The sequence below is a fragment of the Phacochoerus africanus genome, chromosome 4 (genome assembly GCF_016906955.1).
Source record: "Phacochoerus africanus isolate WHEZ1 chromosome 4, ROS_Pafr_v1, whole genome shotgun sequence".
In the NCBI taxonomy this organism is placed as follows: domain Eukaryota; kingdom Metazoa; phylum Chordata; class Mammalia; order Artiodactyla; family Suidae; genus Phacochoerus; species Phacochoerus africanus.
In genome coordinates this window covers 29,246,430-29,273,562 of record NC_062547.1, presented here as the reverse complement: position 1 = coordinate 29,273,562, position 27,133 = coordinate 29,246,430, and the positions used below count along the sequence as shown (strand labels likewise).

The following is a 27,133-nucleotide window of genomic DNA, read 5'->3' as shown; positions in this document are numbered from 1 at the left end:
GGATGCGGGTTTCATCCCTGGCCTCACTTAGTAGGTCGGGAATCCGGTGTTGCCGTGAACTGTGGTGTAGGTCGCAGATACAGCTCTCATCTCAAGTTGCTGTGGCTGTGGTGTAGACTGGCAACCCCTAGCCTGGGAACTTCCATGTGCTGCAGGTGCGGCCCTAAAAAGACAAAATAAATAAATAAATACAAAACAAAACACAAGAACTAGAGGAAAATACACTGAAATGTATCTTTACATGGGAAAGGCTCTTTAGAAGCCTTTGAAAAGAATGAACTCAATTTGTCAAGTTTACATTTGTGCGTGGGAAAAGTATCAAAATGAGAGTGAAAACAAAAATATCCCAACACATATGACAAAAGTATTAAATTTATTAATAGAAAGTCCAGTCACTAAAAGATCAGAACTCTGAAAAAAAGAAAGCAATGTATTTGAATAGTTCATAAAAAAAGAACAATAGGAGTTCCCATTGTGGCACAGCAATGGTTCCCACTAGGAACCATTAGGTTGCAGATTCAATCCCTGGCCTTGCTCAGTGGGTTAAAGATCTGGCGATGCCACAAGCTGCAGGGTAGGTGGCAGACGCAGCTCGAATCACACATTGCTGTGGCTGTAGCACAGGAGGCAGCTGTACCTCAGACTAGACCCCCAGCCTGGGAATCTCCGTATGCAAAAAAAAAAAAAAAGAACTTTAAACACTCGAAAGCAATACAAATGTAGTAAGCCATGATAGCAATTAAAGGTGTTTTATAATTCATATTACACTGGCAAGGGTACAGAGAAACAAACATTCTCAAATTGTTGACAGGAGCAAGCAGTAATATTGACTGAAATTTAATATGAATGTCTAATCCTAAATTCCAGTTCTGGCAACTTATCCTACTCTACATGTACACAAAGAGGTACACACAAATAGCTATGCAGCTGTTTGCTGTTGCATAAGACTAGGAATAACTTAAATAATCATGTATAAAAGAACTAGTTAGGAGTTCCCATCATGGCGCAGTGGTTAACGAATCCGACTAGGAACCATGAGGTTGCGGGTTCGGTCCCTGCCCTTGCTCAGTGGGTTAACGATCCGGCGTTGCCGTGAGCTGTGGTGTAGGTTGCAGACGAGACTCGGATCCTTCGTTGCTGTGGCTCTGGCGTAGGCCGGTGGCTACAGCTCTGATTCGACCCCTAGCCTGGGAACCTCCATATGCCGCGGGAGCAGCCCAAGAAATAGCAAAAAGACAAATAAATAATGTTCTAATACAGAAGAACTTTGTACGTAGCTTGCTGAAGAAATAGCGGCCCAAAAAATAGCAAAAATAAATAAATAAATAAATAAATAAATAAAAGAACTAGTTAAATAAATTATAAAATTTGTAGTCACTAAAGAAAACAAAGTGAGGCAGGTCTATAAACAGCGACATGGAACAATTTCCATAATACTGGATTAAAAAAAGGAAGACTGGCTGGGTAGACTTCTATGTATTAACTACATACAAGCGTTTTTCTTTTTTGCTTTTTGGGGCCATACTGCGGCATACGGCAGTTCCCAGTCTAGGTATCGAATTGGAACTACTGCTGCAAGCCTACGCCACAGCCACAGCAACTCCAGATGTGAGCTGCATATTCGACCTACAGCACAGCTCACGGCAATGCTGGATCCCTGACCCACTGAGCAAGGCCAGGGATTGAACCCTCATCCTCGTGGATACTAGTTGGATTCGTTTCCACTGTGCCACATTAGCAACTCTCACAAGTGTGCTTTTATAATGTACATTCTTCTGCTGTTTGAATTTTTACTCTTCACCTGAGAAATACTTGTTCAGTGCCTAGTACGCGCCACATATTATTGAAGGGACATGTGGGATACAACAAAATAAAGACTTCCTTCAAACAGTTTACTACTACTTCGCTCTTTTTTTTTTGTCTTTTTGCCTTTTCTAGGGCTGCTCCCTTGGCATATGGAGATTCCCAGGCTAGGGGTCTAATCAGAGCCGTAGCCACCGACCTACACCACAGCTCACAGCAACGCCGGATCGTTAACCAACTGAGCAAGGCCAGGGATCAAACCCGCAACCTCACGGTTCCTAGTCAGATTCGTTAACCTCTGCGTCACTACGGGAACTCCAGAATATTTAGGGTTTCTTTTCTTTTCTTTTTTTCTTTTTCAAGGCCGCACCCGAGACATATGGAGGTTCCCAAGCTAGGTGTAAATCGGTGCTGTAGCTGCCGGCCTACGCCATAGCCACAGCAACTTGGGATCTGAGCCTCGTCTGTGACCTACGAAACAGTTTACTTCTTGACAAAACAAACAAAAAAAAAACTAGGATACATAAGATACCAACTATAAAATGTTAATAAAAAAAGAAAGAAATGTGATACAGGAACTTTAAATCAGGAACTAAAAACCAGCTAAGTTAATTGATGCTAGGAATTTGTGCTAGTGAAGAGTACTGTTCACAGTAGTCTGATGGGAGGCCAAATCACTCAAATGCACTTGCTGACAATTAACCCACCAAATTCGATAAAGTATACCATAATCTGTACAAGAACAGAAAAACTCCGAAAAATAGCATCTAATATCTGACCAGGACAACTGCACTATGTCTCTTCATGAAATAAATAAGCCATTCCTTTAGCGATTCTCAGCCCTGGAGCACAACAGAATCACCTACAGTAAAGGGAATTTAAAAAGTTGCTCTACCTTCACTCTGGATCAATTAAATCAGAATCTCTAGGAATAGGTCTGGACTGTCACTAGTTCTTGCTTTATCATCACTATTTTTTTTTAATGGCCACACCTATGGCATAAGGATGTTCCAGCGCTAGGGGTCAAATCAGAGCTGCAGCTGCTGGCTTACAACCCAGCCACAGCCAACACAGGATCCCAGCTACATCTGCCAGCTACGCCGCAGCCTGCAGCAACACCAGATCCTCGACCCACTGAGCGAGGCCAGGAATCAAACCTGCATCCTCATGAATACTTAGTTGGGTTCTTAACCTGCTGAGCCACAATGGTAACTCCCAGTCACTAATTTTTAAAAACTCTCCAGCTGGTTCTAACGTGCAGCCTAAGTTGAAAATTATGGCTCTGTAGCAGTCCCTAACTTTTTTCTTTTGGTGCCACTGAATCTTCCTGCAGTTTAGTGAAGCCTGTGGGCCCTTTCTCAGGATAATGTTCTTAAATACAAAAAACAAACTACGCAGGATTTCAAAGGAAATCAATTATACTGAAAAATAATTATCAAAATATTTTAAACAAAGTTTTATATAGTCATAGATATTTAACACATGAAATAACTAAATCTTGTGGTGAGTCTAGTGATGAGTGCAACAGTATTAATATTTCTGTCCTAGTAACAAAGTTGTTCCTGAATACTGCTAGTGTGGTTTCTTCCCTACGTTCATAATAGAAGGATAGACTCAATTTCACTTAGAGATTAGTGAACATACTTTTGCCCATCCAAGTTCATGGAACCCCGAAAATTCTATCCACAGACACTTGGGGGGTTTACCACAAATTAAAGAATCCATGCAAAGGATGCTGGATCAGATGCTAAAGCGCGCGGGGGGGCGGCTTGTTCTGTCATGGGTCAGCAGTAACAAACCTGACTAGTATCCATGAAGGTGTGGGTTCTATCCCTGGCCTTGCTCAGTTGGTTAAGGATGTGGCGTTGCCATAAGCTGTGGTGCAGGTCAGACACAGCTTGGATCCCGTGTTGCCATGGCTGTGGTGAAGGCTGGCAGCTACAGCTCCAATTCGACCCCTCACCTGGGAACTTCCCTATGTCGTAGGTGCCACCCTTAAAAAACACACACACACACACACACAAATCTGAGCATCTACTATGTTACTCATTAAGTGTCATTCCTTGTTAAGTAACAGATCACCCTACTTCACAATGAAAAATATAATGCACAAATCCGCCCACTGTCCAATTAGAATCCAGGAGAAACCACAGCTGGCTCTTTTCAGAATGTCTTACTACCCTAAATGTTTTCCTCTCAACAAGGATATAGTTAAATGTTCATAAAACAATCTATACAGGAGTTCTTGTAGTGGCTCAGCAGTTAACAAACCCAATTAGTATCCATGAGGTTTTGGGTTCCATCCCTGGCCTCGCTCAGTGGGTTATGGATCTGGTGTTGCTGTGAGCTGTGGTGTAGGCCAGCAGCTGTAGCATTGATTAGACCCCCAGCCTGAGAACCTCCATATCCCGAGGGTGTGGCCTTAAAACAAAAACAATCTATATAGATAATAATCAACTGAATTAATTAAAAAGGAAGGTAGAAGTTTCCACCGTGGCACAATGGGATCAGTGGTATCTCGGGAGTGCTGGTCGCAGGTTCAATCCCCGGCCCAGCACAGTGGGTTAGGGATCCAACGTTGCCACAGCTGCAGCTTAGGTTGTGATTGCTGTTCAGATCTGATCCCTGGCCTGGGAACTCCATGCCTTAGGGCAGAGAAAAAAATGGGGGGGGGGGGGTTAAACCAAAATGGCCAAGAGTATCCTCTGTTGAAGGTCACATTTAATTCCCACGATAAAAAGGCATTCACCATCACAGCTATGAACCAGCTAGGTAATCAAAAGCATGAAATTGTTGTTTTCATTTTTGTTTTGTGGCCTGGTTACCAAACTGCTGTAGAGCAAAGGAAAATTCTAGTATCCACAAGGAGACTGAGCTTCCATACAGAATGGAGTTTTATTATTATTTCCTGACTCTGTTGCCAGATCAGAGAAAGAGACTACTTGAAGAAAACTTGCGGCAAGTTTCCAGTGCCCACTTGTAATGGAATGATGTCAGAACTCTGCTTCGTTACAGCAAAAGAACAGCCAATGTCATCCTTACATGTCCCCCAAACACTAAGAAACTATCAAAATCCAGCTTTTGTCTTTAGAATAAAGTGTAATCCCATTACCATTCTTCGGGAAGAAGATAATGGTGATGTTAATGGGGAGTAGGATGGGCACCGAATCAAGAGCAGAACAAAAGCTGAACTAGCTCCCAAGGCATGCACGTTTATTATTAGTAGGACATTGGGAACTTCTTTGATTTGCACAATTTTAAAAACCAGAAAAATAACTCGACCGCATGGAGTATAGAGTTATACACCAACATATACTATTTTGAATGGGTTCAAAAATCAGAAAAAAATTGTGAACTGGGAGTTCCGTCATGGCCCAGTGGTTAACAAACCCGAGTATCCATGAGGACACAGGTTCAATCCCCGGCCTTGCTCAGTGGGCTAAGGATCCGGGGTTGCTGTGAGCTGTGGTGTATGTATGTCAAAGGCGTGGCTCAGATCTGGCATTGCTGTCACTGTGGTGTAGGCCAGCACCTACAGCTCCGATTCGACCCCTAGCCAGGGAACCTCTATATGCTGTAGGTGCAGTCCTAAAAAGACAAAAAAGAAATTGTGAACTAGATGCCACTAATTTTTGAATAAGGTGAAAATGTTACTGAGGAACTATCTCCAGCATCTGCTCTATTAACTGTTTTTCTAATAGTAGTGCACAGCTAAAATAACAACTTTCCTCTCTGTACAAGTGGCTAAAAGTATGGAGATAGGATACATTATACGTGTATTTGTATAATTTGGCTGCTTCCACAGCAAGCAGAAGTTCTCAGGCAAGGATAAAACCGATACCACAGCAGTGACCTGAGCTACAGCAATGACCATGTCAGATCCTTAAACCCACTGACTGCACCTCCAGAGAACTTCAGACCTTTTGTTTTTAATAACGGCTTTACTGAGACATAATCACATACCATACAAATCACCTATTTAAAGTGTAAAATTCAATGGCTTAAATTTAGTATGTTCATTATAACAATAGATTTAAAAAAATTTTTTTATCTTCTCAAATAGAAACCCATACTGATTAAGTCATTCCCATTTCCCAACTCCTCTAGCCCCAGGCAACCACCAACTTAGTTTCCACAGATATGCGGGTATTTCATGGAAATATCATACACTTGGTTTTGTTTCTGACTTTCACTTTGCGTGTTCTCAAAGTTCACGTTTTATTACATAGCATTATGTTTTCTATTACCAAATATTCCATTGTATGGATATCTCATCATTTTATTTATTCATCAGTTGATGAACATCTGGATTATTTCTAGTTGTTTTTCTTTTTAGGGCCACACCTGGGGCACATGGAAGTTTCTGGCCTAGTGCTACAGCTGCCTGCCTACACAACAGACGCAGCAACACTAGATCTGAGCCACATCTGTGACCTATGCCACAGCTTGCGGAAATACTAGATCCTTAACCCACTGAAGAAGCAGCCAGGGATTGAACCCGCATACTCGTGGATACAAGCCAGAATCTTAACCCTAACTCGCTGAGCCACAATAGGAACTCCAAAGATTATTTACAATTTTTTTTTTTTTGGCCGCACCTTCAGCATATGGGAGTTCCCTGGTTAGGGATAGAATCCCAACCACAGCTGTGACCTTTACCATAGCTATGGCAACACCGGATACCTAACCAACTGTGTCACAGCAGGAACTCCTATTTCCAGCTTTTAAGAGGAGTTCATTTTGTTTTTTCTTTTTCTTAGGTATATACCTAGAAGTTGCTAGGTCATAAGGCAATTCCATGTTTAAAATGAAAAACTGTCAGACTGTTTTCCAAAGTGACTGAACCATTTTATAGTCCCACCAGTATGAGGGTTCCAACTTCTCCACTAGGTCACCAACTTGTTTTTAGCAGCTATTTGTGTATCTTTAGAGAAATGTCTTTTCAAATTCCTTTTTTTTTTTTGCCACTCCTAGAGCATGCAAATATTCCTGGGCTAGGGATTGAACCCACACCACAGCAGCAACCAGAGCCATAGCAGTAACAATGCTGGATCCTTAACCAGTTGAGCCACCAGGGAACTCTCTTCCTGCCCATTTTTAATTGTTATCTTTTTGTTACTGAATTGTTAAGAGTTCTTTACTTATTATGGATATTAGTCCTTTATGGGATATATGATTGACGAAAATTTTCTCCCCTTCAGTTGACAGTGTTTTTTACTTTCTATGTTTATCCTTTTCTTATATGGAGCTAACTCAGAGAAAAAGAACTATGGACACTGCCTCACAGGCTCCATGCACTATTTCAACAGTTCTCCAACTTTCTACAGTTTTATTGGAGTTCCCTGGTTGTGCCATGGGTTAAGGATCCAATGCTGTCACTGCTACTGCATGGGTTCAATCCCTGGCCCAGGAACTTTCCCATGCCACAGGGACAGCCAAAAACAACAACAACAACAAACAAACAAAAAACAAACTGCTTTGCACTCTTACACTAAGGAATCAGGGGTTCCCACTGTGACACATCAGGATTGGTGGCGTCTTTTCAACAATGGGACACAGGTTTGATCCCAGGCACCACTGCAGTGGCTCAAATCCAAACTCCTTATGCCACAGGGCAGCCAAAAAAAAGGAGAGAAATACAACTGAGGAACCAAAGAGATTTTTTTTTTTAAATGTGGGTTAAATCTAAAAATATTACCATATTAGGAATTAAACTGTAAAATTTCTAACTTGTTAATTCATTTTATTTATTTACTTTTTTTTTTTTTTGCTATTTCTTGGGCTGCTCCCGCGGCATATGGAGGTTCCCAGGCTAGGGGTCGAATCGGAGCTGTAGTCTCTAACCTACGCCAGAGCCACAGCAACGAAGGATCCGAGCCGCGTCTGCAGCCTACACCACAGCTCACGGCAACGCCGGATCGTTAACCCACTGAGCAAGGGCAGGGACCCAACCCGCAACCTCATGGTTCCTAGTCGGATTCGTTAACCACTGCGCCACGACGGGAACTCCTGTTAATTCATTTTAAAATAAACGTATAATTTTATAGAAAATATTTTCTAAAACAAAACAAAAAATAGTGAAGGAATTCCCATTGTGGCTCAGTGGGTTAAGGATTCAGCGTTGCCATAAGCTGCAGCATAGGTTGCAGCTGCAGCTCTAATTCCAGCCCTAGCCTGGTAACTTCCGTATTCTACAGGTGTGGTCATAAAAAGAAAAAAGAATTAGTGACAATGGCACTGTCTTCCATTTCTGTGAGCTCTTTAATGTCTGGCTAAATAGAGACATTATCTGCTTTGCTTATAATCTACTGTAACATATTGTTTATCAAAGTTTAAGACCATAAAACTACAGTTATGTGGTTGGAAAAGGGAGAAGTTCTTTTTTGGCCACACCTGTCGCACATCGAAGTTCCTTAGATAGGGATCAAATCTGAGCCTCAGCCACTACCTACACAGCATCCTTAACCCACTGCACCACAGCGGGACCTCCATGAGAAGCATTTTTAATAGGCTTTTCATCTAACTATGGAGATGTCATGTAGCCTCTCAGCTTAACTGAGTTAAGCTGCAAGCCACGTTCTATATGATAGCTAATTAATATTAAGGAGTTGTTGGGGGGGGTGAAGTCACAAGGAAGTAAAATTTGGATAGAAAAAACAAATGTAGTTCTCTTTCTCCAAATAGCCTGTTTCTATGGTAAATGGAGAAAGTGTTATGCTGGAGGTCATATGGAAATTAAATTATACCAGATATCAGCGAAAATTTAAACCAAGTGATAAATGTTAAAAGTATGGAGGGAGATAGGTGATTAAACTCCTGTGTTGCAAATCCCTGGCCCAGGAACTTCCATATGCTGCAAGTGTGGCCAAAAAATTAAAGATAAAAAAAAGATTTTTGCTGATCTTTGCAACAAAACAACCAAGGAAAGAGTCTCAAACCTAGTTCTATAATGTGTATTTTCCACTACTAAGGGTAATGAATGACTCAATATAGTAGGGGGAGAAAAATCAATAAAATACTATCAAAGGCCTGACAATCCTCAAAGGATCTGCAATGTTTTTCTCCATCTATTTTATTAAGAAGGTATTCAAAAACAAATTCAAAGGTTCAGGTATTTTTAATCCCTAACTTAATTAAGTGGTTTGTAAAATGTCTTTTACATAAAAATCTCCTGTGATACTCATTTCCAATGAAGATACTCGGTCTCACCTACAGAATCTGTTACAGCATGTCTGAAATTGAGGTATAGGCACCTCTACTTTTATGAAGCACCTAACGGATTATGATGCAATGGACCATCAACTCCATTTTGACAAACACAACCTAATCCATCTGTTCTATAAATAAATTTTTTTCCAAATGTTTCCTCCAAAAGGGGGCAGGGGGGCACCTGACCCAAGTCATTCCTTGGTTACTGTAGTTAAAACATTAAGAAAACTGAAAATACTAGAGACAGTCTTAAGTCTCTCTTGGTAGTCAATCTTTTTTTTCAAAATTAAAAGTAGAATAGGGTAGGAGTTCCCATTGTGGCTCAGCAGTAACAAACCCAACCCGTATCCATGAGGATATGGGTTCAATCCCTGGCCCCCCTCAGTGGGTTAAGCTTCCGGCATTGCCATGAGCTGTGGTCACAAATTTGGCTAGGATCTGGCATTGCTGTGGCTGTGGTGTAGGCCGGCAGCTGCAGCACCAATTTGATCCTTAGTGTGGGAACCTCCATATGCCACAGATGCGGCCCTAAAAAGCAAAAAAAAAAAAAGGGGTCTCATTCCACAAGACCATCTACAAGTAGTAACTGAGCCAATTCATATGCCTATAGAACAAAGCAAAAGACAGGTGACATTAATATTAGACACCAGCTTACTCCTGTTTCCTCTACCAGTGCAACGAAACTCTACTAGATGTTTTCTTTTCCTGAATGAATCTGAATGTGTATCCTGCATATATAATCTCTTCAAACCTTTCCAAAACTAAAATCTAAAAACATGCAAACACTTCAAAAACTTAAAGGAGAAAAAAACAGGGTAACAGTTATTGCTCCAAATAATTATATTTATTAAGTTTTTTATTCATTCCCTAGGAAAGAAAGAGCTACAAAACAAATAAAAATCTTAATCTCTTAGAACTTGAAAATGCAGCTTCTTTAGACCAAGAGTAACCAAAAAGTTAATTCACTTGATAAACTAAGTGAAACATGAGAAATACAACAATTAGGACATAGTTTTGCCCTTCTGGTATTATTCAATATTTACTGCTTATTATAAACTATCCATTAATTTATAAAGTTTAAACCTTTGCCCCCCCCCAAAAAAAATCCCTTTTAAAATCAATTCTTGGAGTTCAGAATTACTCAGCAGTTAGTGAACCCAACTAACATCCATGAGGATGCTGGTTCGATCCCTGGCCTTGCTCAGTGGATTAGGGATCCAGCGTTGCCGTGAGCTGTGGTGTAGGTCACAGACAAGACTTGGATCCCGAGTTGCCCTGGCTCAAACTTGACCCCTAGCCTGGGAATGTCCATATGCTGCAGGTGCAGCCCTAAGAAAGGACTAAAAAAATAAGTAAAATAAAATGAAACAAATTTTCACATCAATACCAAATGTTCAGGGAAAACAAAGACAAATTCACAACTAGGTCTTACCTAATGAGGAATAAAGATTTACAGAAAATTGCAGAAAAGCTTAAAACTATGAATTGCTTCCTGCAATCATCTACTTAATAGGTACAAACATCTGAATAGATTTTTCCATTCTAAAAGATCTAAGGTATAAATTTCTGTATTTCTAATGCTGAAGAAATGCAATCTCTTCTAACAAGAGCACCTTTCTGTTGTATCTCTAAGGAAAACCACTATTTCTGTAAATACTGATCAATCAATCTTAGGAACAGTCACTGCCATAAAGAGTATTCTGTGTAGTTAGTTTTCTCAGGAAATATTAAAGATCAAATCAAATGTGCCTGCTCAAAACTGTTATACTAAACAGCACTTAAAATGGCGGGGCGGGAGGGGGGGGGTTCCCATTGTGACACAGTGGAAACGAATCCAACTAGGAACCATGAGGTTTTGGGTTTGGTCCCAGGCCTCGACTCAGTGAGTTAAGGATGTGGCATTGCCTTGAGCTGTGGTGTAGGTCGCAGACATGGCTCGGATCTGTCGATGCTGCAGCTGTGGTATAGGCCAGCAGCTACCGCTCCATTTTAACCCCTAGCCTGGGAACCTCCACATGCCTCGGGTGTGGCCCTAAAATGACAAAAAAAAGGGGGGGGGAATAGGAAAGATTATTACAAACAGATTTTGTTAAAGACGGATAAGAATAACTGAATCCAAAGAACACACTGTCTAATATAAATATATATGTTGTGAATTTGTCTTTGTTTTCCCTGAACATTTGGTATTGGTGTGAGAATATATACACACACACACATCCGCTTGGGTTTAAAATTGGCGCTATCCAGGAGTTCCTGTTGTGGCGAAGTGGAAACAAATCCGACTAGGAACTATGAGGTTGCAGGTTCGATCCCTAGCCTCGCTCAGCGGGTTGCCGAGCTCCATTGCTGTGAGCTGTGGTGTGGATCACAGACAGAGCTTGGAGCTGGTGTGGCTGTGTCATAGGCCAGCAGCTATAGCTCTGAATGGACCCCTAGCCCTGGGAACTTCCATATGCTGGGGTGCGGCCCTAAAAAGTGGGGGGTGGGGGGAAAGGCACTATTCCCTTGTAACCCCTACTAAATACTAATAGTACCAACAAAATAAATCAGGTTTCAATATTGAATATTTCATCTGTCTTTCCTTATTAGTTAAGTATATAACATAACACACTTCTCATATTTTCTGTCTTCCTAATTGTATTTTTCACCAAAAGCAAGACACGAATTTATCGCCTTGAATTCCCGTTTGTTAAGAACTCCTGGCAATTATTTTGTGCTCCTTCAACTCTTGCAATTTTTCCAAAGTAAGGATCATTCCTTTTATATTTGAGGCCTTCCTAATTCAGGATGGGCTATTAATTGTTGAAAACTGAAATCTTCTTTCTAAAAGACAGCAGTGTAAAAACAGAATTTTAGGGATTTAACAGTTCATGGGAATTGACTCAGCCAAATACATTTCTCTCCCTTTCTCTTACCAACAGAACTTTAGAGATATCCACTCCTATGCCCAAAGTATTTTACTTTGTGTTAATCATTTAAGTACCTGCCTTCCTAAGAGATACAATTCTTAAAATTTTTTAACATAAAGCATATAGCCTGTATGCAAAAATTCATCCATTTACTGAACACATTTAAAACAGTGCTTCTAGGTTTTGTTTTTGTCACACCTCAGGCATGTGGAAGTTCCCAGGCATCCAACCAGTGCCACAGAGGCAACCCAGGCCGCTGCAATGATGCTGGATCCTTAACCCGCTACCCCACAAGGGAACTCCTGTTTTTCAGTTTTTTAAGGTAGCCCATTCAACTTAAAACCCCGGGAAGGAACTAAACAATAGCCTATTAAATGCTGTAGGGGTGGTGCACAAGGTAAAATGGATCAGAAGAATGTGATCAAAAGTTGAATCAAGCAGTAAAAAATGTACATGATAAAAATATAGCCATGATTACACAAAGGAACCAGATGTGCTTTCATTATAGAGGAAAACCTATATGCAAATAGTTTTGTCACCATTAAACTGGCAAAAACAGTAAACGTCAAGTTCCAGAAGAATACCCACCAACACTGCAAGATAATTTAAACAGTGCTCTCAAAGTAAAACAAGAACTTTCTGACAAGAGTTTAAATAAATAAATAAATCTTAACTGTGATTTTGCTTGCCTACAATCATTTCCCTCTTTCACAAAGCACAAATCTAGCGATTCAGTACCAAGAAAGACCACCTATATTTTTGAATAACAAATTTAAGATATTATCAGGTTTACCGAACCAAATTTTTTTGAGTTTCAAATGTATACAGCTAAAAGAAATCTACACTTATCTTGCAGGATTCTTTGTCTGTCTCATCCCTTGGCATCTTTCCAAAGCAAATCCATGATTCAGAGTAGTTCTGATTTTTTTTCTTATTATTCTTCAGTTTTGTTTAATTTTTTGTCCCTCGTCCATCAGCACTCACTTTTCCTCTAAAGTTTCACTAACTGTTGCCTTATACATCGAGCAAGCTACTTGATTTATCTTTTTTTAAATCACATTACTCTTTTTTTTAGGCCACACCCATGGCCTATGAAGTTCACAAGCTAGGGGTTGAATCAGAGCTGCAGCTGCAGGCTACAGCAACAGCAAAACTGCATCTAAGCCTCCTCTGTGACCAATGCCTGCAGCTTTCAGCAACTCAAGGCCTTAACCTACTGAGCAAGGCCAGGGATGGAACCTGCATCCTTAGAGAGACAGTGCTGGATTCTTAACAGCTGAGGCACAATGGGAATTCCTTAATCATGTTACTCTTCAAGGTTTAAGTTATTTAATTACCATTTCAAGTAAAGATGAATAATATAGTATCTGAGATTTGCTTCAAAGTAATGGGGTGGGAAGAGTAAGTAAAAGTACAGAAAAAAGGAGAAAACAATTTAGCTGTGAGTTGAAACTCTAACACAGGAACATCACATCTTACATTATTTTCTCTTTTGGCCACATCTATGTTGCTGGATACTTAACCCACTGAGCCACATAGGAACCCCTATACTATTCTTTTTTCTTGCATGTTTGAAATGTATCTTTTACAAGTTTAAAAGTTTATATGAAGATGACTATTTTTTTGGTATTGTCTTTTAGACAGATGGAAAAAATAAAGGAGGCATCATAAAGGCCAGGACAAGTTAAGAGTGACAAGTTAAGAGTCGATAAGGAGAGGGAGACAGACAGACACCTCATGAATCCAGATACTCAAATCTTTAAAGAGAACAGGAGGGAAAAAAAAAAAAAAGGAATTTCTTCTTTGCAGAAAAATGAGCCATTAAGTAGAGACACAATAGATTTTTTTTTAAAACCACCACTTGCCACCTCCAAGGAAATAACTGACTTTTTCAAGGACTATCATTTGATGATAAATAACTAGATAAACGTTTACTGAGGAACACAGTTATCAATCCAGATTACTAACTGCAAAGGAGAAAAATAATCCTTTACAAAGAAGAGATACAGCAGTCACTACCCTAACCAAGTGACCAAATTTAACCACTACAAAGAGTCGAACAACCTAGCATTAAGTGCCTCTTAATATGAGATACAGTCTGTAACCCAAAAATATTTAACCTGAATACTAACAAAGCTCTGAGTTTAGTCATAACCATAATTTTCAGGAAATACATAAGATGAGGGGACACATTAAATGACACCACACACATACTCAAATCAAAAAAACTCAAAAAATGAGTTCTCTACAAGAAAACTGTTCTGGATTCTTCAAATAAATATCTTTGGGGAGGAGTTCCCGTCGTGGCGCAGTGGTTAACAAATCCGACTAGGAACCATGAGGTTTTGGGTTCAGTCCCTGACCTTGCTCAGTGGGTTAAGGATCCGGCATTGCCGTGAGCTGTGGTGCAGGTTGCAGACTCCGGCTTGGATCTGGCGTTGCTGTGGCTCTGGTGTAGGCCGGGGGGTACAGCTCTGATTTGATCCCTAGCCTGGGAACCTCCATATGCGGCTGGAAAAGGCAAAAAGACAAAAAAAAAAAATCTTCAGGGACAAAAAAAACGAAGGGACTATTCAAGAAACATAACCAAATGAGACAATGTAAACCTAGATTAGAGTCTAATTTAAAAAACAAAAACAAAAACCTATGAATCACATTCTTAGGACCAACTGGGGAAATCTGAATACCACTGAAGTTTAGAAATGATACAGTATTGCTACTTAATCTTCTTAGGTGGGAAATCATATAATGGTTACGTAACAGCATTAATACCCTTATACTATATAAGAAAATACTGAAATGAGGGGCTGAATATATGTCGACTTAGTTTCAAATAAATAAGTACAAGGAGATAAAGCAAATGGCAAAACGTTCAACAATTGTCACTCCTAGGTGAAAAACTGCACTGTAGGTATTCACTGTACTTTTCCTTATGTCCTAAACCTTGCACAAGAAAACTTACAGGTGAAATTTTTCTCTGTAAATTTTTACTACTTTCTCTCCCATTTAAAACACCACAGTTCTGAAATGAAAAGTCATGGCAATATTTCACAGTGTTTACAATTTTAGATAAATTTAAGAATTAACAATGAATTCCGGGTAACTTACAACGAAATCCTCAGTATTACCCCTCGACTTTCACATGACAAAACATGAACCCAGAAAAAGGGTTAGTATACATAAAAAGATTTGACATAATTTTTAAGACCTTGTGTTCTTGGGAATTCTAACAGCATGTAAACTGTAAACACTGTGAAATTTTCAGGACTGAAATTAGTCAACGAGCAAACACAAAATTCAGTTTAGCCATACTTTCCCGATATAATAAAATTTAGTTATCCAGAATGTTGAATAGAAATGCTCCAATTCTGCCGCTATCTTGTCAACCTCCAAAAACAGCCCCCACATCATAAGCTGGCCTCTTGAAAACCGAAAACTTAAGTGTATTTTGTTGCTATGGCAATGCGAAATTTCAGGAAATTGAGACTCTGCATGCTAGCTAGCCTCCCTCCATTTTAAAACTATTTACCTAAACATACCAGACTTAAATCGAAAATAAACTGACATCTTCCATAAAGTATGTCTCCTCTTTCAAAATAAAAAGGCAATTCTCTCCTACAAAACTATGAATAAAGAGCAAAAGAAGAAAAATCATTTAACTAAAAACCTGAATCTTAAAATACTTAAAAGTCACATACCCAGTACTAAAACAGATGCTTTTACTTAACAGTGGCCAAAACAGACTTCTCGTTTCCGATTTATCAAATTCTACAACTACTTTTGCGGTTTGAAAATCCAAAATGAAATGTTGATAGAACAGAGAAAAGGGAGCAGGAGAAAGCCACAAAATTCCCAAATCTCAACACAGCCATGCTCTCTACCCCTAAACTACTTCCTTCTTCATTCGCTCTGCCAAGAATCTTATTTCCCCAGAGTTTCAACTCAAATTATTTCTCAAAATAGCGATTTACTTCTGGATATACCACAAAGGCGGTGAAGGAGACACTGTCAAGTTTTTCGAGAACAGCAAGAACACGTTAAAATAATCAATCCCTAATCCCTTAACACCAAATGGTATTAAAAGAAGAAATCTCACTGGGGTAGTCCCAGGACCAAAACGGGACGAAGCAGCTGCCCGGCTATTGTGTGAATCAAATATTTGTTCATATTAACGCCCAAGACAGAGAAGCCAAAAGAGTTTTAAATCTCAGCTCTTTCCCCGTTCCCACCGTTCTTCGGTACCCGGTCCTGCGGGTTCATTAAACCCCTAATTCCTTCCTCAAGCGAACATGGCTGGAGTACTCGGACGAACACAGACGTGGAGAGAAGAGGTCGCCACGAGGCCCCACCACTCTCCTTCCTCACCTGCTCCGTGGCTCCGTCTCCTGACATGGCCTCAGTCGATTAGAACGTGCGAACTGGCCCGCGATGCCAAGCTAGAAAAGAAAAATTAAACAAAAAACCTCCCCCAAGCCAGAAAAGTTGCCCCCTGCCCTGCGGAGCCAGACCGCCAACACGAATCGCCACCGCCCACTCAGATATGAATTAAAATGGCTGCGTCCCTGCCGGCCGAAGAAGGAGGTGTGGCTTCCCCCATTAACTTCCGGGGCAGTGGGCGGAGTTAAGAGCGAAACTCCCTGGTTACTCAATCGCGCAGAAGCAGGAAGATGCCAGGGGCGGGCCCAATGCGTGTACTGACGTCAAGGCCCGGGGTTGGAGAGGCTGTTGCTGAGCTGGCTGCAACCGGCTAGGAGGCGGGAAACTGTTTCTCCGGGAAGTTCGCGCGCCTTTTGGAATTTAATTATCATGCTGAGGAGCTGGCCTCTCCTCTCTTGAAGATTGCCAATCAATTCAATTCAAGCAAACTGGCCATTTTAGGGAGCAAAGCTAAGTGTTAAATGGCTCCTATGTTTTGGAAATAGGAATCCATGAAGTTTTCTATGGTCTCAGCTAATGCTTTTCACACTTTGGGAGTATGAGAGTGACTGATCGAGAGCATTAATATTTATACCGTCACTGGTTACTGTTGTGTCTAAGGCTTGTTTATGTCCGTAAGACATGGGTTTTAAGCTCCGCATCCCATCATAGTTCTTGATGATAGCACTCAGGCTCTGGAGCCAGACTGCATTCTTTTGAATCCTGGCTTATCTCTCTCTAGGTGGGTAACCTTGGGCAGTTTAACATCTCTGTGCCTCAGATTCTTTGCCTATAAATAGAAATAACAATAGTACCTGCAGTTTAAATAAGTTATACATGGAAAAGTACTTGGCACAGTACCTGACATAGTCAAAAACAAGTGCAACTAAGTTTCAAAACTCTTTTCCAATCAAGGATCATCACAAGACTTCTTCCACCCTCTGTCTACAGTGGCCTATGGCCCAAAGTAAACAAACCTTTCCCTTACACTCTACTCTTTTCAGTGTCTCATGCCTCTGCTCCTATTTCCACCTCTGCCCTTTTCACAGCCTAAATTCTTATCCTTCCAAGTAATCAGACACATGAGCAGAAGATGTATAGTGGAGATGTTTTTTACACCATCCAACAATAGAAGACTAGATAAACATGACAATTCCATCCTTGACCGCATGCTCTGTAGTTCCCTTATCCTATGTTCCAAGACTCCTGGTGGATGCCTGAAACGGAATAGTATCAAACCTTATATATACTGTTTTTTCCTGTACATACATACCCATGATAAAGTGCAATTTATAAATTCTGAACACTAAGAGATTAACAATAATTAAAAAGCGATTGTAGGGAATTCCTGTCTGTGGCTTATTGGTAATGATCTCCACTAGTATCCATAAGGACGAGGGTTTGATCCCTCACCTCACTTAGTGGATGGGAGATCCAGTGTTGCTGTGAGCTGTGGTATGTCACAGACATGGCTCAGATCCTGAGTTGCTGTGCCTGTGGCATAGGCCGGCAAATGTAGCTCTGATTCAGCCTCTAGCCTGGGAACCTCCATGTGCCTTGGGTGCAGCCCTAAAACGCAAAAAAAAAAAAAAAAAAAAAATTGCTATAAGAGTTACATGAATGTAAAGAGTTCCCGTCGTGGGGCAGCTGAAACAAATCCGACTAGGAACCATGAAGTTGCGGGTTTGATCCCTGTCCTCAGTGGGTTAACGATCCTGCGTTGCTGTGGCTGTGGTATAGGCCGGCAGCTGTAGCTCTGATTAGACCCCTAGCCTGGGAGTCTCCAGGAGTCTCCGCGTGGGAGCGGCCCTTAAAAAAAAGAGGAAAAGTTATGTGAATGTGTATGCTCTTTTTCTCTCTCTCAAAATATCTCATAGGGAGTTCCCATCATGGCGCAGTGGTTAACGAATCCGACTAGGAACCATGAGGTTGCGGGTTCGATCCCTGGCCTTGCTCGGTGGGTTAAGTGCCGTGAGCTGTGGTGTAGGTTGCAGACGCATCTCGGATCCCGTGTTGCTGTGGCCCTGGCGTAGGCTGGCGGCTACAGCTCCGATTCGACCCCTAGCCTGGGAACCTCCATATGCCGTGGGAACGGCCCAAGAAATGGCCAAAAAAGACCAAAAAAAAAATATATAGATATATTTATATCTATATATACCTATATATATATCTCATTGTACAAGTTGAGTGTCTTTTCCACCTTAACTAAGCGCTTATCACACACTGGCCATAACCTTTGCAGTTTGAGGTCATGACAGCAAAAGTAGCATGAATTTATTTTATTTTATTTTGCTTTTGCTTTTTGCTTTTTTAGGGCCAGACCCCTGTTGGAAGTTCCTAGGCTAGGGGTCTTATTGGACCTACAGCTGCCAGCCTACACCGCGGCCATGGCAACTCAGGATCCAAGTCATGTCTTCCACCTACAGCAGAGCTTACCGCAAAGCCAGATCCTTAACCCACTGTTCTAGTCCAGGGATGGAACCCTCATCCTCGTGGCTACTGGTCGGGTTCGTTCTGCTGTGCCACAGTGGGAACTCCCAGCATGAATTTATTTTTCCCTCACGATTTCATAGTTGGAAGATTTGTTCTTACCACAGATCATAGCAACCTCTGCACATGATTTTTTTTTAGTAAAGCAAGAACTTTCACATTTTCACTTAAAGAAAGCGTTTTACAGCTTCTCTTTGGCATATTCAACTTGCTAGCATCACTACTTTTGCCTTTGGGGGACATTATGAAGTAAAATAAGGGTCACCTGAACGCAAGCACTATGACACCTGGACAGTCAATCTAATAAACAAGAGGGCTACGTGGCAACAGATTTCATCTCACAGAACACAGATCAACACAGAATTTAAAACTTGAGTTCTCTTGTGGCGCAGCAGGTTAAGGGAGTTATGGAATCTGCCACTGTCACTGTAATAGCTTGGGTTGCTCCTGTGGAGTGGGTTTGATTCCCCAGCCCAAGAACTTCCACATGCAGCCAAAACAAAAAACAAAAAAACTTTATGAATTGTTTATTCTTGGAATTTTCCATTTAATTTTCAGAACGAGATTGATCACAGGCAACTAAAACTGTGGACAGGGAAGTGGGGCTAGAGGACAGGGGAACCACTGTATATCACAAGACATCTCTACAATGTATTACGTGCCCTGGGTACAGCCAAAAAAAGATTAATTTTATTTTAAAATGTTAAAAAAGCATAATACATGGCTCAAGAATCAAAATTTATAGAGTTATTCTCAGAGAAGTTCCACTTCAATCTCTACCCCCTCCACCCACCCAATCCCATTCCCACCTTTTATAGGTAACTTTTATTTTAGTTTTTAATCTTTAATCTTTTTAGTATTTCTTTTTTTTTTCTTTTTTCTTTTGGCTGAGGCTCTGTTGTTGGAAGTTCCTGGGCCAGGGATCGAAACTGCACCATAGCAGCAACCCAAACCACTGCAGTGACAATGCTAGACCCTTAACCCTCTGCACCACAGGAGAACTTCTCTACTATTTCTTTCTGCAAAAGTTTGCAATGCATATATTTCACCTTATTTCTCATACAAAAAGTACACTTGCTCTTTTCACTTAGTATCTTATAGAGGTCACTCCCCACTAGGGAGTGAAATGATGAAAATAGAGATTTTTCATCATTTTTATTTGTTTGTTTACATATTTGTTTATACTTTTTAGGGCCACCCCTGCAGCATATAGAAGTTCCCAGGCTAGGGGTTGAATCAGAGCTGTAGCTACAGGCCTAGGCCATAGCCACAGCCACAGCAATGCAGGATCCCATCCATGTCTTGAACCTACACTGCAGCATGCAGCAACACCAGATCCTTAACCCACTGAGCAAGCCATGGATCAAACCCAAATCCTCATGGATACTAGTCAGGTTCTTAACCTGCTGAGTTACAATGGAAACTCCCATCATTCTTTTTTAAACATTTGCATAGGATTCCACTCTTTGTACCATGAGTTTACCCAACCCTGTGAATGGATATCTGTCTTATTTCCAATCCTTGGCTGTACAAGGATTCAGCAAATAATCTTGCACATATGCTGTTTTATATTTATGGATATATATTTTTTCAGGGTACATCCCTAAAAGTGGGATTGCTGAATAAAATAGTAAACAGATGAGCAATTTTATGACATCTTCCCTTCCATGGGAATTGTGCCACTTTGCACTGCTAAAATCAGTGTGTTCATTTTTCCCAACTTCCACAACACAGCACCTTCAACAATGTGTTGTCAGACTTGGATTTTTGCCAATTTCATAGGTGAGAAGTGGTATCTCTGTAAAATTTTATTCTTATTCCTATTAATTACAAGTGAGGCTATGATCTTTTCATATGTATAAGAATCATTTTTTTCTACTCTGAACTGCCTATTCAAGTCCTTTGCCCATTTTTCTATTGTATTTTTGGTCCTCATTGTCTTGATTTTTAAGAATGCTTTCTATATTATAGGGGTTAACTCACTGAGTATTATATAGGTTGCAAATATTTCATCCCTATTTCTCATTTATCTCTTAATTGTGCTTATGGGGTTTGGGGGGGCAGGTGGTAACAAGATGTTATCTTTTAGAGTGTTTTCTGCCTTATGAGTTTCTCTCCTTTTCTCATGATGTCATAAGTTCCTATAATGGCATGATTAGATTTCCTTAAGTAAAATGAAACCTAATACTGGATTAGGGTGGAGATGATTGGATTCCAGCATCTGTACTGTTATTATTTTCTTCTTGGAGCTCCCGTGGTAGTGTAATAACAGTATATATAACAAACCAAGTAGTATCCATGAGGACGCTTGCTCAAGCCTACTCAATGGGTTAAGGATCCCGAGATGCCGGCTTGGATCTGGCTTTGCCGTGACTATGGTGTAGGCCAGCAGCTTCAGCTCTGATTCAACCCCTGTCTGATTCATCCCCATGCCTCAGGGTGTGGCCCTAAACAGACAAAAAAAAGAAAAAAAAATCCTAAGGAAGGCCAATTTTCCTTATCAAGAAAATTGAAAAATTAAAATCAAAATTATCAAATTGAAAACAGCACCAAACTTTTTTTTTTTTTTAATCATTTTTGGCCACCCCACAGCACATGGAGCTCCCAGGCCAGAGATCAGATCCAAGCTGTAGTCGTGACCCAAGCTGAAGCTGCAGCAATGCCAGATCCTTAGCCCACTGTGCCCGGCTGAGGATTGAACCCAAGTCCCAGTGCTCCCAAGACTTCCAATCCCATTGTGCCACAGCAGGAGCTCCAACAGCACCAAGCGTAAAAGAAAATATGAAATAGGGGGTTCCTGTCATGGCTCAGCAGAAATGAATCTGACTAGTATGCATGAGGACATAGGTTAGATCTCTGGCCTCACTCAGTGGGTTAAGAATCCGGTGTTGCTGTGAGCTGTGGTGTAGGTTGCAGACCCAGCTCAGTTTCAAGTTGCTATGGCTGTGGTTGGGCCAGTGGCTACAGCTGCAATTCAGCCTCTAGCCTGGGAAGCTCCATATGCCACCGGTGTGGCCCTAAAAAGAAAAAGAAAGAAAAAGGGAAAGAAAATGTGTAAAATACAAGATATCTAGATTTATCCATAACCATGAATTAGCATTAGCAAATCTATTAACAAATATATTGTCATATTTACAATTGAAAACAGAAAATCACTATCATCTGATATTTGTTTAAAATAATTTTGTTTTTTCATTTTTGGCTGCCCTGAGACATATGGAGCTTGCAGGCCAGATATCATATCTGAATCACAGCTGCAACCTAAGGGGCACCTGCAGCAACACTGGATCCTTAGCCCACTGTGCCTGGTTGGGGATCGAACTCTCAAACCCTGGTCCCAGTGCCTCCAAGACACCACCTATCCTGATGCGCCATAGCAGGAACTCCTATTTAAAATAATTTGATAAAATTTCACACATATTAATGATTTAAGAAAAGGAAAATCTCTAGTAAACTAGTAGTAAACTTCCATTTATGATATAGAATATTTCCCAGAAATCTACATCTACAATAATTGCCACTTAATGCCAAATAAAGTATAAATGTTGGAAAGTAAGGCAAATCTGTCAATGCTTTCATACAAGATGATTTTCTACCTAAAAAAAAACCAAGTAAAACAATTTATAAACTATTAGAAATAATAATAAAGTTGAGTAAGGTGGCCCAATAAAAAAATCAATTTATAAAAATTAATAGTTTCATAGTTCCCAGGTTGTGCAGCAGGTTAAGGATCCAGTGTTGTCACTGCTGTGGCTTGGGTTGCTGCTGTAGCATGGGTTCAATCCCTGGTTCGGGGAGTTCCTGTTGTGACTCAGCGGGTTAGGAACCTGACTAGTATCCATGAGGATGTGGATTCAATCCTTGGCCTCTCTCTCGGTAGGTTAAGGATCCAGTGTTGCCGCAAGCTGCAAGGCATAGGTAGCGGATGCGGCTTGGATCTGGCATTGCCGTGGCTGTGGTATAGGCCTGTAGCTGCAGCTCCTCCAACCCCTAGCCTGGGGAACTTCCATATGCCACAGGTGCATTCCTAAAAAGAAAAAAAATAATCCTTGGCCCACGAACTTCCGCATGCTGCAACTCTGACCAAAAAGATTGAAAAAAAAAAATAGTTTCCTATACTCGATCAGTAGTGGATTAGAAAAATGTTATAAAGGGAGTTCCTGTTGTGGCGCAAATGGATCGGTGGTGTCTTAGCAGCTCCAGGACGCAGGTTCAACCCCTGGCTGGGCAGAGTGGGTTAAAGGATCTGACATGGCTGCAGCTATAGCATAGGTTTCAGCTGTGGCTTGAATCTGATCCCTGGTTCAGGAACTTTCATATGCTGTAGGGTGACCGAAAAAAAAGAAAAAGAAAGAAAAACGTTGTAAATGAAAATATATATCCATAATAGCAATAAAAACCATAAAACATCCAGAAACACCTCTCATCCTGGTTACCTATGACCTTCCACTTACCAAATGCAGTGGTTAGCCTTCAGGCCTACTCATTTTATTTGGTCTATCAGCAATACTTGACAAAGCTGACCACTCCCCTTTTTTGGACATTTTCATCTCTTGACACTCAGCATACAAGTTTCTTCATTTTGCCACTACCTCATTGGCCACAATTATGTAAATATAATACTATGACACACATGTAATATTTTATTATGAATTTTGCCACTTGCAATGTTTCCATGAATCCCCCAGGGGGCAGACAAATACAATATCCATTTGATTAAACATACTTGGTAAGAATATTACTTCCTTATTACAAATCAGTTAGAAATATTAATCAGCGTTCTAGACTACAGTCCAGGCACACCTACCATGTGATTAAGGAACTAATTTCTCATAACTTTTACAAAAATTTATTAGAGGCATTAATGGCAAATGTTAAATTCCTGAGTGATCATTATAACCAGGCACTCTGATAAATACGTATTCCAACTGATCTATCATCCTAAACACTTAAAAAATTATCTACTGGTTATGAAAGCTTATACTGGTCCCTTTTTTGGGATCTGAAAAACTCAATTGAACATCATTGACAATAAAGCAAATGTTCTGCTAACGAGCTGACTGGATTTTTAGTAATTCTTTGGAGACTTCTACAGTATTTCTAATCTTAAACTCATATTTGTTCAAATCAGTCATATAAGGCTGGACATATGTTATACTTGACATAATATACCCACTGGCTATAACTCCATTAAGCATACACCAGCTCCTCACCCTCATAGATATGTTTCTCAAATATTTCCGTTGGCTTTTTATATTTTGATCTATTTTATTAAAAGGCTATTAATGGCAACAGGCTGTGCAGAGGGATGGGCAAATATTTTAAAAGCTTGTGTGAGAAGGACAAAAATATATCTGGGATTTTTTTTTTGTTTGGGGGTGGGGGGAGCTGTGCCCGTGGCATGCAAAAGTTCCTGGCTCAAGGATCAAACCTGTGCCACAGCAGTGACCTGAGCCACTGCAGTGATAACGCTGGATCCCTAACTTTCTGAGCCACAGGGGAACTCCTGGGATTTTATTTTTTTAAGTACGTATAACACTTCCAAGTAATGAATTCTTCGTGTGCATCATGAAACTGATTAGAATGACTATCGACTTCTTTTGAATTAGAATGTTACATGCACCTTTTACACACTTCCTAGATTTAATCTGACCCTACCGCTTGAATTTAAAATGATTTTAAAAGTAAAAAAAGAGAGATAATCAGTTTAAAAAAAATCTAGACATTGTTAAGTTATATTTATTGTTCTAAATATTTTTAAAACTTTAGGGAGTTCCCATCATGGCTTAGCAGTAACGAACCCAACTAGGATCCATGAGGATGTGGGTTCAATCCCTGGCCTCACTCAGTGGGTTAAGGATCCAGTGTTGCCACGAGTTGTGGTGAAGTTTGCAGATGTGGCCTGGATCCCGCGTTGCTATGGCTGTGGTGTAGGCCAGTAGCTACAGCTCGGATTAGACCCCTAGCTTGAGAACTTCCATATGCTGTGGGTGCAGCCCTAAAAAGACAAAAAACAAAACTTTCTTAAATTAGTCAAAGCACTAGAACAAAAATATTGGCACAAACTGAGGGGGGGGAAAGGCATTTATAATCTCACAACTTTGAAAAAGAGTTTCATTTTGTTTTTATGTATTTATTTGCTTCCTCATGGATACTAGTCAGGTTTGTTACCGCTGAGCCGCAGCAGGAACTCCATGTTTTGTTTTGTTTTTAACTTAATTTTATTTTTTTGGCAGCACCCACAGCATGTAGAAATTCCCAGGCCAGTGATCAAACCCACGCCACAGCAGTGACCCAAGCCGCTGCCCCAAAAATGCCAGGTCCTTAACTTGCTGCACCACAAGAGAACTATGAAAAACAATTTTTATTTTCACATGGCCCCTTTTTGCATTCAAAAATATGTATAAACTTCTTCCCTTACAGTAAATATTGAATATATTATACAAGTTTTATTTCTGGGGCATGCTACGTTTCTTTTTTTTAATTTTTAATTTTTTAATTTTTTGCTTTTTAGGGCCACACCCACAGCATATGGAGGTTCCCAGGCTAGGGGTCTAATCAGAGCTGTAGCCACCGGCCTACACCGCAGCCACAGCATCGCGGGATCCTAGCCTCATCTGCAACCTACACCACAGCTCATGGCAACACTGGATCCTTAACCCACTGAGTGAGGCCAGGGATTGAACCCGAAACCTCATGGTTACTAGTTGGGTTCATTAACCACTGCGCTACAATTGAAACTCCTGTGTTTCAGTTTTTTCAAAATGTGGGACCGGAGTTCCCCTCATGGTGCAGTGGAAATGAATCTGACTAGGAACCATGAGGTTGCAGGTTCAATCCCTGGCCTTGCTCAGACGGGTTAAGGATCCAGCATTGCCGTGAGCTGTGGTGTAGGTCGAGGACATAGCTCAGATCTGGCATTGCTGTGGCTGTGGCGTAGGTCGGCAGCAACAGCTCCTATTGGAGCCCTGGCCTGGAAACCTCCATATGCTGCGGGTGTGGCCCTAAAAATACAAAAAAGACAACAATAATAATAATAATAGTAATAAAATGTGGGGCCTGTGCTAAGTGTTATGACACAGACTTTATACTTTATACTGTCTCCTATTTCCTCTTAAAAGATGCTAAATGCTTTTGTCAGGGACGGGAACCTGTGTCAGAATCTACCCACCAGATAGACTCCACCCTAATGAATTATAAACAATTCAACTCCATGTACTTGAAAGCAGAAGCGAAAAGAAGAGGGACACCAGAAGAGAGAGAGACAAAGACCATGTGGACACTGGTGTCACCAGTCCTAGAGTTGTCTCGGTCATGAAACGGCTTAATTTTATTTTATTTTATTTTTTTGTCTTTTTTTTGGCATTTCTTGGGCAGCTCCCACGGCATATGGAGGTTCCCAGAGCTAGGGGTCGAATCGGAGCTGTAGCCACCAGCCTATGCCAGAGGCACAGCAACGCAGGACCGTCAACCCACTGAGCAAGGGCAGGGATCGAACCCGCAACCTCATGGTTCCTAGTCGGATTCGTTAACCACTGCGCCACAATGGGAGCTCTGAAACGGCTTAATTTTAAACTATACATGTCTTTACCTCCTTGGTCCTTAAGACAGAACTTCTCTTTGCAACATAAAGTTTGATGAAACCACATTTGGATAAATACAAATTGTATCCTCTTTCCTCTTATTTTTCTGTTCCCTCCCATTTTTTTTTTTTTTTTGGCCATGCTCACAACATGTGAGTTCCCAGACCAGGGGGTCAAACCTGAGTCACAGTTGTGACAATGCTGAATTCTTAACTACTAGGCCACCAGGGAACTCCTGTTCCCTCACCTTTTCTGTGAATTTGGTCACCAAATGATTCATTTGAAATAGAAATAATTTTTAAGAACAGATTTTACCAAAAAAAAACAAAAAAAAGGACAGATTTTACCAGCTCCCAAAACAACTTGATGTTGCATAAAAATGAGTATCTTAGCATTTTGCTTCCATGGTTTCATCATTATCCTTTATTCTGGAAATGGCATAAAAGATGTTATTCATTTTCTAGGAGAAAAATGTACAATATCCATAAATTTACATTATCTAAAATGCCATGTCTATTTTCAGGAAATGAATTTGGCCCACAGAAGACTCTCAGTGAAATATGTATGCTTCCTAATCTTCAGTGTAATACCCTATTCTGCACAGTAGTACAATACTACCACTATACTCTGTGTGGCTATTTTTCATCCAAAGACTCTTCTAAATGCCTTTTATGAGGCAAGAAATACTTAAACTCTCCGATGGTCATTTCATTGGTTACTGAT

The 27,133-nt window shown here is 40.6% G+C and overlaps 1 protein-coding gene across 1 annotated transcript in view; it reads right to left on the bottom strand.

Moving 5' to 3' along the window:
• The window catches only part of CSTF3 (cleavage stimulation factor subunit 3), an 81,685-nt gene extending 65,182 nt beyond the window's left edge, over positions 1–16,503 (bottom strand). The window contains exon 1 of the mRNA XM_047776044.1: positions 16,287–16,503. Within this exon, the coding sequence (XP_047632000.1) occupies positions 16,287–16,313 (27 nt within the window). The 5' untranslated portion in view covers positions 16,314–16,503. The remainder of the gene's footprint in view (positions 1–16,286) is intronic.
• Positions 16,504–27,133: the final 10,630 nt, after the last annotated feature.